We start from the raw sequence: 12331 nt of genomic DNA on the forward strand, positions 1-12331 counted from the left end.
GTTCGAAGGCTTAGGCAAGGAAGCCACGAATGCTCGAAAAAGATGAGCCAATCAAACATGCCTGGTATGCCAAGATTGCACGGCCACCTCTTGGTCAATACGGAGCTCGTGCATAATACGGAGTACGGCGCTACCGAATCGCCGGCTGGTGACGCGCGACACAAACGTACCCCCGCTGGGCACTGGGCAGCAGCTAAGAACATCGACTTAACAACTTGACAAGCTGCTCACTTCTCGCAGTTTGAATCGATTCAGCCTGCTTGACATATCCCTATCGCACATCGGCCAACATGGCATCTCTCAACCTATCGACCAATGGTCCCTCAATCAAGAAGAGCTACCAGAGCATCGTGGACGGACCCGCGCCTTCAGCTCCTTCGTCGACCTATGCTCAATGGGCGGTATACTCGGTGCAGGCTCCTCTCACAAGCGCCTTCCAACAAGACTCGAGCAAGGAGAGCGTACTCAAGGTCCAGACTACTGGAGGTGCGTAAACGACAAAGGCTGCTGCAGCCCAGAGACAAGCTGACAGGAAGACGACAGAGGGCGAGCTGGACGAGCTCCTCGAGGAATTCTCGGATGGTCGCATCCAATTTGCCTTTGCTAAGCTCAAGGATCCCAACTCTGGTCTGCCCAAGTCGGTGCTGATCTCGTGGTGTGGCGAGGGTGTGCCCGAGAGGACAAAGGGCTACTTCAACACCCACCGCGCCGCAGTGTCCAAGCTGCTCCATGTACGTTCGACCACTTCCACCTCTCTCATGCCGTCCTCTGACAAGTATAGGGCTATCACGTCGAGATCACAGCTCGCTCCGAGAGCCACCTCAGCCCCGAGGGCATTATCGAGAAGGTAGCCAACGCGTCCGGCGCCAAGTACGGCGGTGGATCATCAACCTCCGCCTCGAGCGCCTCTGTCTCACGCGTCCCTCCTCCGCCTGCTGCCACCAAGCCCGTCTTCATGCCCACTCGTACCGGCGGCTCTCTTCTTGCCTCGCGACCAAAGCCCGTAGCTCCCTCGTCGACCGACAATGACGGCTGGGGCGAAGATGCCCCCCAGTTGTCCCGCAACACTCTCCAAAAGGTGGAATCTGCATACAAGCCTACAAAGGTCAACATGGCCGAACTTACCAGCCAGAAGCAACAACCCTCGCGCTTCCAGCCTCCGACAAGGCAAGACAACCACGGCCCAAGCGACGTCGTTAGAGGCGGCTACCAACCCATTGGCAAGGTTGACATCAACGCCATTCGCAGCCAGGCAAGAGAACAGAAGGATGATCGACCCACAATTGTCAAGGGAGCTTACGAGCCCGTCGGCAAGGTCGACATTGCTGCTATCCGCGCAAAGGCTCAAGCTGCCCCATCGCCCGCTGCTGCTCCCGCTCCTGTGAACCAATCGCGCACTGATGGTGATGAGGAGGAGGAAGAAGCCCCCAAGTCCCTGGCCCAGCGATCGGCCGCCTTCAGTCAATCAAACCAGTCTGGTCGTTTGAGTGAGATGCCCAAGCCCAAGGTCGCCAACCGCTTCGGCTCTTCAACGAGCTCTTTTGCTGGTACAAAAGCTCCCACTCCTGTCGGCTTCGGTGTTCCGCCGCCAGCTGCTTCCGCCCCTATCGGTGCTGCTAGTAAGAACTTTGCCAGCACAGACGGCAAGTCTCCAGCTCAGTTGTGGGCGGAGAAGAAGGCCCGTGAACGTGGCCTTAGCGGTGCCGGTGAGACTGCTCCTCCTGCACAAGCTGCTGCCGCTGCTTCGCCCATGCAGAGCCAGCCTAGCGGTGGATGGCAGAGCGGATATACCGGCAAGTCCTGGGCAGCTGTCTCGACCAATCGTACAGGCACAAGCAACATCAGCGCTCAGAAGACCGGCCAGAGCGACGTCAGATCTCCCGAGCGTGAGATGGAACCTGAATTGCCATCTGGCGGCGTCAACGCCCTCAAGGATCGCTTCAAGAATGCTGCTCCTATGGGTGCATCTAGCGCTAGCGATGATTCTCCTGCCCCATCTATGCCTCCTCCAATGGATTTCTCCAGTAAGCCCAATGCCGGTGCTTCTGGTCGCTCCGTACCTCCACCTCCTCAGGAAGAAGACGACGAAAGACCTGAGGAAGAGCATGTCAGTCTTCCTCCTCCTCCTGCTCAACCTCGCAGCCCTACGCCATCTCCTCCCAGCTCTCCTATTCGCGTCGCCATGCCTGTAGCTCGTGGAGCTCCTGTTGAGCCTATGGAGGCTCCGGAAGAGCGCTTCGTACCTCCCCCCATGCCCACACAGTCGCTCTCAAACGCAGCCTCTGCTGCCGCCTCACACATGCGTGACGAACCGGAAGACGACCATGATGACCATGCTCGCGCTGCTGCTGAGGAAGCATCTGCCACCACCTTTGGCGCAAGTGCTGCTGCAACCGCCAACCCCGGTGCTGGTATTGCTGGTAAGCGTGCGCTCGTCCAATACGACTACGAAAAAGCCGAGGACAATGAGATTGAGCTTCGCGAAGGCGAGTACGTCGAGAACATTGAGATGGTCGACGAAGACTGGTGGATGGGACAAAACTCGCAGGGCGAGACTGGTCTGTTCCCCTCAAACTACGTCGAGCTTGTGGTAAATGAGGATGATACTGCTGCTGCTGGAGGCGCTGCTGCCCCGCCACCTCCTGCTCCTGCCCGTGAGGAGCCTGCCGCCGCTGCTGGTAACCAGACCGCCACAGCACAGTACGATTATGAAGCCGCCGAAGACAACGAGCTCAGTTTCCCCGATGGTGCGAAGATTACTGATTTGGTAAGTTGAATTCGTCCACTTATTCCCAAGCACGATGCTAACGGCCTGAAATAGGAATTCCCTGATGAAGACTGGTGGTTTGGTCACTACAATGGCCAACAAGGTCTCTTCCCTGCCAACTATGTCGAGCTGGACCAGTAGATTTGCGAGCGCGTTTTGTTGTCGCCGCCTCGTCGTGTCACGAGAAGACGATCGTCAATTTGGTAGAAGTAGCGTATATTCTCTTTTTGCAAAAAGAACCAATGGACAGATTTATCAATTTTCTCCTTTTGTCCAACTACACCTATCTACACAATGCTTTGTGAACTTGCAGTAAACGCTGTCGAGATACACTGTCAAGTCCACAGATACAAGACATTACTCTACTTTTCCACAGCTCTGCATTACATTGCTTGGCTTTGACGGCGAAAGAGGATAAGAGTATCCAGCACGCGGGAGACTGTGTATCCCATGCTCTCAATCTCCCACTCGTTCCTTAAAGTGCTACACAATAGCAATCTTGCTGCAAAGTTCGATAGCTGTAGATGTAGAAACCCACGAGAGCCGTACACAGACCTAATGCATTTGTTCTTCGGCGGGGAGTAAGCGGTACCACTTCATGATAATGACTACTTCTCCATCGGCGTTGTTGGGCTGGGACTTGTCGTATTTGGTAGTAGCTATGCGTCGATGTTTTGCCGTTCGTTTTCAAGGACACCGAAATCTGTGAAGTTGGCCATCTTGGCGGGAAACCCGATGAGAGTCGACCTCTGTAAACCGCGGGTACGATACAGAAGAAAAACACCAAGTTCTGGGGCGTTAGTCTCATGCTTTATTGAAGGCGTTGACATGGGTACGTTTCTGCCATCTGTATATATCGTCCAAGATCGTCCAAGATCGTCCAAGATCGTCCAAGATCGTCACCATTTCCCAAGTTCTGCACAAAATCGCAAATAAGCGTATCTGCATTCCAACATTCCTCTCCCATCAAACCCTCAAAGACTCCTCATTTACTTTTCCTCTTCCTTCTTGCCCTCTCCTTGCATATCCGGACTTTCGCTAGGTTGGAAAATATTGTTGCCTGTGTGAATTCCACAATATCAGTTTATTGTTAAATCAAAGCAATATCAAATACTTCCACAATGAATGATTCCTCAACAAAGATATTGTTGGAGAAGATGATATTCCAAGGATAGAAAATTACATACAAGAAGCACAATGCGCCCATTTTCCATCCTTTGTGACATCGGCGTTGGCGTCGCATTTGGGGCACTTGAGGACTTCTGGCATGATGTCGCTAATTGTGAGATTTGGATGTGTCTTGAGAGCGTGCTTGGTTATATTTTTGACTTTTGGAAAATTGAATTGAATAGGTATTTCAGATTGGTTATCAGGTCCAAGGTGAGAGCTGAGATGTGACGTCTGTGTTGTTTGATATGTTTGCGGGAAGCAACGATCGGAGACCAAGATCGAGGAGATGGCAGGGCTTGGCATGCGACTTCACTTTTTACCTTGACAGATCTTGATTGATGCTTTTATAAAACATTCAAATACACATGGACAAATCACATTCTGTTGAAGTCGTGTGGTGAATCATGAATCTCGCGCTACCAAGTGATGGATTGCTGAATTACTACTGCTGGACACTATCATCCTTCTGCTCACAAAATCGCCGAAGCAGTCTGTACAAATCTTCTCATTCTACTCATTTTCGGCTTTGCCTTGAGTGGTTCTCCAGAACTGCTTTCTCTTCTTTTGCCCTTATCCTTGTCCTTGTTCTTGTCGGTCTCCAACCAACTCTTCTCTTCCACAGATGACACAGTGCTCATACCACTACCTCTGCTGTCTATACGGATGATCGGATCACTAGCTGCGCTTTTGTAGCTAGTTTCGCCACTGCTATTTCTGCTATGACCTTTGTTGCTGCTGATGATTGATGGTGTTTTGGGTGATTCGGGTAGTGGTACCATGGGCATGCTCATTCTGGGTCTGGGTTTGATGGCAAGGCTTTCCTGCCTGTCGCTGACCATTGCAGCTGCGAATTCTTTGGCCAGAGGAGGTGCGGGAGGTGGAAAGCGGACTGTGCGATCGACGGGACTTTCTGGTTCCTCATTCAATGGTGATAAAGCCCATTCGGTGCTTAAGTGAGTCTCGTCCAGCGTGAACTCATCCGATGCGAAAGATACAGCGTCATAAGCCCATGTATCGTACCAATCGCAGATGTCATCGGCGGCCATGTCCTCACTCTTACGTCGTGGGACTGGAGTACTGCCGAGGCTGTCTTGAAAAGCTTCGAGCGTTGCTATGCTGCCTTTCCGAGGCATCACTGTGGGTGTGGGTAATTTGATCAGTCCTTGGATATACACGGAGCGGCGCCAGGCTGTTGATTCTGGTGTCTTGACCATAAGGACAGTTCCTGAACTCAAGTGTATTTCACTTGCGACTGCATAAGGAAGTGCAGGGGCTTCTGGTATGGATCGCATTGATGTATGCGAGGCGGGAGAGGGGGTTGAGTGAACGGTAGCAGTAACATGGCCGTCTTCCGGAATCACTTCGAGAATGCCAGGGGAAGGTTGACCGGACTTGGGACTTTCGTCGGAGCCTGGTGATGGAGGTAAGAGCATACCGGCTGTGAGAGCTGCAAGAGCTTTGGTAGGTGTTAATGGGCTTGTTGGAGTAACAGGTGATAGCGGGGGTGCAGCTACAGTATGGTGGGTCACCATGGTGGGGGAAATCTGCGAGCTTGATATGGAAGCTGCGTTCAAGATTCGCTGACGCACACCCAGGGATCGACGTTGGTAATTGCGAGTCGACCTTTTCAAGCTCATAGAACCTGGGTGATAGAAGTTTGTAGGCGTACTGACGATAGAAGAAGGACGGTCGCTCGGTAGGTCCTTGACCAGAATGTTCAAAGCAAGTTGGTTGCGTTTGTTCGGACTACGTGTTGCTAATTGCGGGGATTCATTCTTCTCATAGATGAATTCCTGGATGGGAAAGAACCCTGAATCAAGTAGCATGCTCATCGTCTCGCCTCTGGCTTTCTTGCGCCAAGGCATGCCACTCGTTGTTGCCTTTTTCAGCACCGGTCTCGCTGGGAGTTGTTCTTCGATTGGAGACGCTAGCACACTCTCCAAATTGGACTTGTGCTTCGCCATCATCATGCTGACTCTCCTGTCAGCGGTGATGTCTTTGTCGATGCCAGAAAACTGGGAGCCGCGTTTCTTCGGAGAGTGGGAATGTACTCCAGCGCCACGAGACCTGCTGCCCCCTGCACGACTCAACCTACCAAGGCGAGTGCTGAGTGCACGCAAAGGCAATGATCTCGATGACTTGATAGATGCAAAGCTAGGTTGCCGTCGCAGACTTGCAGGTGGTGCGGTCGAGGAGCGCAAAGGTGGAAATATGAAACGATTTGCCTCAGGTTTGCTCAGATTGTCAATGGCATTTTGAACTGATGTGCCCACATCGACACGACTTATAGCGTCGGCGATTGAGGCAGAGATGGGCGATAATGGAGGTGATGGAATGAACGGTATTGATGCCGTGGTAGCAGGTGTAGCTGGCTCTGACTTGATTGCGAGACCATCCTCAGGGATTGTTGTTGAGAATCTGAACCCTTTACTTCTCGCAGTTGGTGGTGTGGGTAGAAACAGCTCACTGGGAGGCCTCATCTTGGACTTTATTAACGATGGAGGTATTCGGCGACTGCCCGTCAATGGACCAGGCGAAGAAGCTGTGCTTTTGATGCCAGAACTTGTGTCGATTGTCAGATTCACATGAGGAGGTAGAGGTGATACAGTACGACTGCGTTCGAATGGCGAGCCAGGTTTGTTCAGATGGCTTGCCGCAGACCTGCTCGATGCCCGACGCTCAAGTGCAGCAATGCCTTTTGCGATTGGTGATGAAGGACTGGGTGGTGTATCTGATGGAAACCGTGCCTGAAGCTGCTCCAAGAGACTGCAGTTCAGAGCGAGCTTCTGCGGCGGGTCCGGCATGATTTGACTGCAAAGTAGGATGTATGACTGGAGACAAGTTAACACATTTCGTGCGAGCTTTGGAAAGTGACATCGGGAAGATTGTTTGGTTCGACCACAAGGGTCCTTACCACCGGAAGCGGGTGGTTGCAATAAAGAAATTGGCAAGATGAAAAAATATTGAAAGAAAGAACAAAGGACTTACGCTAAACAGACTCCCCACATTCCTTACGCTCTCTTCGTGCACTGTAGTAGCTTTTGACATATTCTTGCCTTTTAACAGGCCGCCATTGGAAGTTATATGGACGAAGCAGATGACCAAAACTCATCCACACGGCCGCTTTTCTCCCCAACAATTGACAGTCCTCCCAAACACGTCACAGGTACTTCTAGACTGTCGAAACGGAAACGCAGAGACAAATTCGAGCAGCAGGCCCATACATTGACAGTTGAACTTTTGACCAGCAAAATGAGCTTCAATGGACGAGCGTACTCCTCAAAAGAGACTCTGCACTAAGACGCCGCACTCAGGTGAACGTTTGCCTCGGCGGAGAGCTGAAAAATGTCGGTTCGAACAAGTCGGGTGGGCTGCGGCGAGCACCAAAGTCCCCACCCCAGGGACTTCGGGTCGGCGTGCCAAAGTCGTGGATGAGCGCTCTCGGGCGAAGCCTCTGGGGAAGAGACTTTGTGCTGACTGACGGCGGAGTCGCGAGTGGGTCAGCGAAGGTGACACCACTGCGTCCGGACAGCATTGTCGATGCGCGAGGGGCAGGGACGGCAGGAGGGGGAGCGGTGGGGCTACCGCACACGCATTCGTTGAACGGCCGCTCCGTGAGCGTTGCGAGTATGCAGATCACCATGAGGAGGCATAAGAGCATGCAAGCAAGAAGTCCGAGGGTCGAAGGGTACAGAAGCATTCTGTAGTTCGAGAATGCCAACAGTACTGCTACAAGTCCTGTAGCTAGGCGGAAGCTAGAGATCTCTCTGGCGATGTCGTGCCTTGCGACATGCAGGGAAGCTGTCACACTGCAAAAAGCGTTTCGAGATCCAGATTGAGATTCAGAAATGATGCTGCGGAGCAGGGCTACCCCCCGAGAGATGAGGCTGACGACAGAGGTCACGGCAGCGAAGGTGCTGACCAGGACGACTCTCAGCATTCCTAGTATCCAGTATGTGAGGAGGTTCAGCATGGCAGTTGGGTTGAGAATCAACTGGGAGAGGTTGGTTAAGGGAGCCAGACCGTTCTGGTTGTTGACCTGGATGACCGCCACAGCGAGGAAAGCAAGACTGGACAGGGGTCCAGCTGCCACTTCACCGAAGTACCGCAGGAGGAATCCGACGATGCAGAAAAGGAGGAGGGTCTGCGATGTCTTGTCGACCTGGGCATCTTCGTTGGCCTGCAACGGGGCAGCAGTCTGGAAGCTATTGAGTCGCTCGTACTCAACAGGATCGAGGAGGTCCCAAACCTTGGGCATTCTCGACGCCCATGACATCCAGCCATGGAGTTCGACCAAGGACTGGCTGTCGCGAGCCACCATCTCATCGACGGTGAGGGGTCTCTCGGTGGAGATGAGCTTGGCGAAGGATCTCTCCTGAGCGTACTCTACTGTCGATTTTTGAGGTCTGGCAGGGAGGTTTTCGGGCTTGCTAGGAAACTTGCCATGTTCGTCTCTCTTTGGGGGCGATGGGTATGAGGGAGCAAGAGCCTGCTTGCTGAAGGGTTGGCTTTGTGTAAACATGTCTCTCGAAGGAGGACTAAGTTGGTACTGGGTATTGGTGGCGTGAGGGAGGTCGTTGACGGGTACTTCGATGCACTCGAGTCGGGCGTCAAGAAAGTTTCCGGTTCAGGTGACTCTCTGTAAGGTGTATACGAGAACTCCGTTAACATTGAGAGAAGGCACAGGATAGGCTGTCGGGTGGACTTGAAGGCCCTGAGCGAGAAGTTCTTTGTAGGTGCCCATGATGAGGTATTGCTTTGTTGTGCGGAGGGTCTGCTTGAGAAAACAAAGGGCGACAAATGGGGTGGCTGCGGAAAATTAAAGTGCGCGCAAAGAAGTCAAAGAACTGATTGAAATGATAGAAGTTGAATATGCGTAAATTGTCAGACGATGGCTGAGAAGAGATGACAAGTTTGTTGGTGGATGTGTCGTCGATGCCTCTGGGTGGTCGCAATGGTATGAAACAGTCTTGTCGTGCGGAAATGAGACAAAAAGTTGACGCAAGCAAAGTGACGAAACAGTCAGAGACAGTCAATCGCCAGGGAAACGCCTCGGAGAATTAAGAATATTTTTATTGTCGTACTCGGCGCTGCACAATACAGCCTAGTGGAGTCAATCGCTGGACACTATCGGGGCATTACTTTGCAATGAAATCACATCCATAGTCATGTCGTCGTCGTGGTTGAATTAGTTGTATGCAGGCTGAACAAGAGTGTTTCCTGTAAAACGTCAGTCAATTGTCAGAAAATATGGCACCTGACAATATCAACATACCACCGTCAGGGTAGAGAATCTGCTCATTGTAGAAGACACCTCCACGTCCAGCAAGGAAGAGGATCGTGGCTGCCATGTCAGAGTCGTGACCAAATCTGCCTGCAGGGTTGCTGGGCTTCATATCAAGCTTGCTCTTGTTGTCGTCACCAGAGCTTCCTGCAGTCATCTCGCTAGGGAAGACACCTGGAGCAATAACGTTGCATCTAACCTTGGTGTCCTTGAAGGTTGTTGCAAGCATGCGGCTGACGTGGGTGGCAGCGGCCTTGGAAGCGGCGTAGGCGAACTGGCCGTTGCTCGAGCCCTTCATGGCACCGCTGATAGAGCTCACATTCACAACGCTGGAAGTGTAGCCAGGGGTAACCTCACGACCTTTGGCCAGGAGAGGCAAGAAGGCCATGGACATGTAGTAGACAGCAGCAACATTGGTCTTGAAAGTGTCGGCAAACTGCTCAGGCCTGGTCTTCAAGAAGTGCTCGGAAATGGCCTTTGCGTCCGACATGTCAGGCTGACCATTTGAAGAAAACATGGTGTCGTTGTCTCTGGCGATACCGGCACAGTTGACCAGCAATTGGATGCCGTTGGACTCCTTTGACTCCATCTCCTTGGCAAGACGAATGACGTCCTCCTTGTCACTGACATCGCCAGGAAGGGCGTGGATGCTACCAGGGCCAGTGCTGTACAGCTCCACTGCCTTGTCGAGCTTCTCCTTTCTTCTGCCGGTAATGTAAACCTTGGCTCCGTTGGTAACCAGGGCCTGGGTGATCATGAGACCAATGCCGGTGCCGCCACCAGTGACGACTGCGGTGATGTGGGAGACATCGAAGAGGTCGGAGTTCTTCAGCTGGGGGTTCTCTGCCTTTCCTGTAGAGGATAATGTCAGCCGTGTTGTTCCAAGCACAATAAGAATGGTTCATGTGGACATACCGCTCATGGTTGCTTTGGTGATGGTACTGAGAGTGGGATTGGGTCTAAAAGCACTTCTGACAGTTGATTGAGCAGTTCTTGAGAAGAGACGAAGCATGTTGTCAGAAAGTGGTCGAAGCCTTTTGAAGGGGGTTGGGGCTTCCTCAAGAGATAATGTCTGATCTACGCCATATTGACGACATCATAGTTCGACGTTCAGCTTGGGGACACCGCATCGCGGATGCTCCGGGCCACCGTCCGCGCGATTCTTCATCGGCCAAGCATATAATTGTGGTGCTTCGGCATGCTAGATCGGTGATTGTACACTGGAGTTTTGCATGCTTTCAAGCTGTTGCTATATGGCATAAAGAGGTGCAGGAGAAACATGTCTATTTCCCGACGGATGCGGTCATCTTCTGCCAAGCGAAGCCTAAACAGTTGCATACCTTCCTTCTTCCATCCACTTAAGGAGCGAGTAGTAATACTTGGTACTTGTGAGCCAAGGCCCCAGTGCGAAGTAGCTTCATTGGAGAATCAGTAGTCCGTAGTCCAGAATGACCGCCGGGATGTTCATCAACGAGTGAAAGTGTAGAGCTGGCATCGATACACGTGACGTAATGCTGAACCAATCAGCGTTCGAAGCGGCCGCAAGTCGTTCAAGCTGTCGCCAGTAAACCAGGACCGCGACAATCACATCAATCCGACAAGATGCTGTTTTTCAGGTGAGTGGTCTCTGGAGGTGCGCAGTCAGTGGTAGATGGGAGCCTCGCACTCGCTGCGCAAGCCTCCTGTATCCTAAATTATGTTGCGACTTGAGACTGACATGAGCGCATAGTTTCTTCAAGACACTCGTCAACACTGGTCAGTACCAATAAGCAAAGAGAAGGGTTCATTGGAACGCGCAAGTCTGACGATCCCCAAAGAGGTCACGGTAGAACTCAAGAATGACATCTCGATCCGTGGAACGCTGAAGAGCGTCGACCAATACCTGAACATCAAGCTCGACGACATTACCGTTCTGGACGATCTCAAGTACCCCCACATGGTATGTCAACAACCCAAGCTCTCAAAGGAGGAAGAACAGAAGGGCTGACTGAATGCGCCCCACGACAGAGCTCGGTCAAGAATGTCTTCATCAGAGGAAGTGTTGTGAGATACGTCCACCTGCCCGCCGCATCTGTAGACACTCCCTTGTTGGAGGATGCCACCAGAAGAGGTAGGACACCACAGTATGCTCAATATACTGGACAGCTCTGACAACTCTCCAGAAGCCGCCCAGGCATCTGCAAAGGCCAGACAAGGATAAGCCGACTCAGCACTCTGTCCAAGGCCCTCGAGATACCCCATAACGTCAGCATCGGAGCAACAAACATGCTCTGAACATACGAATATCTGCTTTCAGATCAAGGCTATGCAGTTCCAGACAGCAAGCGGCCTGGAAAGCCTTAGATGATCATGCCCCTTTTCAATCAAGTTCTGGTTTCCTTTATGCTTCGTCCTCCATTCTTCTGCCTGTGCTTATGTAGACTTGTGCGCCAAATCACTCGGAGCTCACAACGTCTCGATTGGCACTCGAACGGCTCAGTTGCCAACGAGGACAGCTTGTGTTTGGGTATGCTCGTCGCCGTGCCGATTAACAAGCGCCGTGGCGCGCTGCAGTTCTCTCGCAAATTCAGTTGTGTACACAGCTCTTGCGCCTCTTCTCGACTTGTATTCATCTCAACATCTTCCTCAAGTACAACGACGCAGTCAACACACGTCGCTACACCATCGCAATCATGACCTACGAACCCCCCGAAGGCACTGTTCTGCCCACAAACACATTCGCCTCTGATCTCGCTGAGATCTCTGGCATTCGCGACCAAATCTTGGGTCGGTGCTCGTGACATGCTTCTACAATCAGATTAACTCACTAACATCTGCCATAAGCCAACGGCTTTGCCCTCTTCCCTGACAGATCAACCATCGAGGTCATTGTCATGAGCGCCGAGTTCCCCGAGACCGGCTGGTACGGTGCTCGCTTGGTCGACATCAGCGATCGCCACCTGCTCTTGGGCAGACAGTTCGCTCAAGCTGTTCCTGAAGCACTCGGTCAGCTTCTGCAGGAGACTTGCGATGCCATTCGCGACTCCTACCTGCTCCAGAACTACCGCTCGCTCTATCCCAGCTTGACCTAAGTCACAGCATCGGTTGATGCTGGGGACAAGCGCAACCAA

At 52.3% G+C, this 12331-nt stretch overlaps 7 protein-coding genes across 7 annotated transcripts; 3 read left to right on the forward strand and 4 right to left on the reverse strand.

Annotated features, from left to right (window-relative positions):
* Positions 1–159: 159 nt before the first annotated feature.
* Positions 160–3017, forward strand: AUEXF2481DRAFT_89361 (uncharacterized protein). The gene is made up of 4 exons (XM_013487837.1): positions 160–486; positions 544–731; positions 782–2767; positions 2822–3017. The coding sequence occupies exons 1-4, from the start codon at positions 291–293 to the stop codon at positions 2906–2908; spliced, it is 2457 nt and encodes an 818-aa protein (XP_013343291.1). The 5' UTR covers positions 160–290; the 3' UTR covers positions 2909–3017.
* Positions 3018–3756: 739 nt separating this feature from the next.
* On the reverse strand, positions 3757–4036 carry AUEXF2481DRAFT_5576 (uncharacterized protein; the record flags this gene model as incomplete). Its single annotated transcript, XM_013487626.1, has 2 exons — positions 3757–3827; positions 3955–4036. The coding sequence occupies 2 exons, from the start codon at positions 4034–4036 to the stop codon at positions 3757–3759; spliced, it is 153 nt and encodes a 50-aa protein (XP_013343080.1).
* Positions 4037–4273: 237 nt separating this feature from the next.
* Positions 4274–7116, reverse strand: AUEXF2481DRAFT_252778 (uncharacterized protein). Its single transcript, XM_013487862.1, has 2 exons — positions 6926–7116; positions 4274–6768 (listed from the first exon to the last, which is right to left on the reverse strand). The coding sequence occupies exons 1-2, from the start codon at positions 6983–6985 to the stop codon at positions 4408–4410; spliced, it is 2421 nt and encodes an 806-aa protein (XP_013343316.1). The 5' UTR covers positions 6986–7116; the 3' UTR covers positions 4274–4407.
* Positions 7117–7247: 131 nt separating this feature from the next.
* AUEXF2481DRAFT_5578 (uncharacterized protein) lies at positions 7248–8681 on the reverse strand (the record flags this gene model as incomplete). The annotated part of the gene is made up of 2 exons (XM_013487627.1): positions 7248–8534; positions 8592–8681. 2 exons carry the CDS (start codon positions 8679–8681, stop codon positions 7248–7250), a joined length of 1377 nt encoding a protein of 458 aa, XP_013343081.1.
* A 490-nt stretch (positions 8682–9171) lies between these two features.
* On the reverse strand, positions 9172–10143 carry AUEXF2481DRAFT_47188 (uncharacterized protein; the record flags this gene model as incomplete). Its single annotated transcript, XM_013487779.1, has 2 exons — positions 9172–10064; positions 10137–10143. The coding sequence occupies 2 exons, from the start codon at positions 10141–10143 to the stop codon at positions 9172–9174; spliced, it is 900 nt and encodes a 299-aa protein (XP_013343233.1).
* A 677-nt stretch (positions 10144–10820) lies between these two features.
* Positions 10821–11575, forward strand: AUEXF2481DRAFT_40618 (uncharacterized protein; the record flags this gene model as incomplete). The annotated part of the gene is made up of 5 exons (XM_013487737.1): positions 10821–10837; positions 10951–10976; positions 11039–11160; positions 11229–11331; positions 11384–11575. The coding sequence occupies 5 exons, from the start codon at positions 10824–10826 to the stop codon at positions 11419–11421; spliced, it is 303 nt and encodes a 100-aa protein (XP_013343191.1). The 3' UTR covers positions 11422–11575.
* A 318-nt stretch (positions 11576–11893) lies between these two features.
* Positions 11894–12292, forward strand: AUEXF2481DRAFT_5581 (uncharacterized protein; the record flags this gene model as incomplete). The annotated part of the gene is made up of 2 exons (XM_013487628.1): positions 11894–11987; positions 12045–12292. The coding sequence occupies 2 exons, from the start codon at positions 11894–11896 to the stop codon at positions 12290–12292; spliced, it is 342 nt and encodes a 113-aa protein (XP_013343082.1).
* Between the last annotated feature and the right edge of the window lie 39 nt (positions 12293–12331).

The sequence above is a fragment of the Aureobasidium subglaciale genome (assembly GCF_000721755.1).
Source record: "Aureobasidium subglaciale EXF-2481 unplaced genomic scaffold scaffold_12, whole genome shotgun sequence".
Lineage (NCBI taxonomy): Eukaryota > Fungi > Ascomycota > Dothideomycetes > Dothideales > Saccotheciaceae > Aureobasidium > Aureobasidium subglaciale.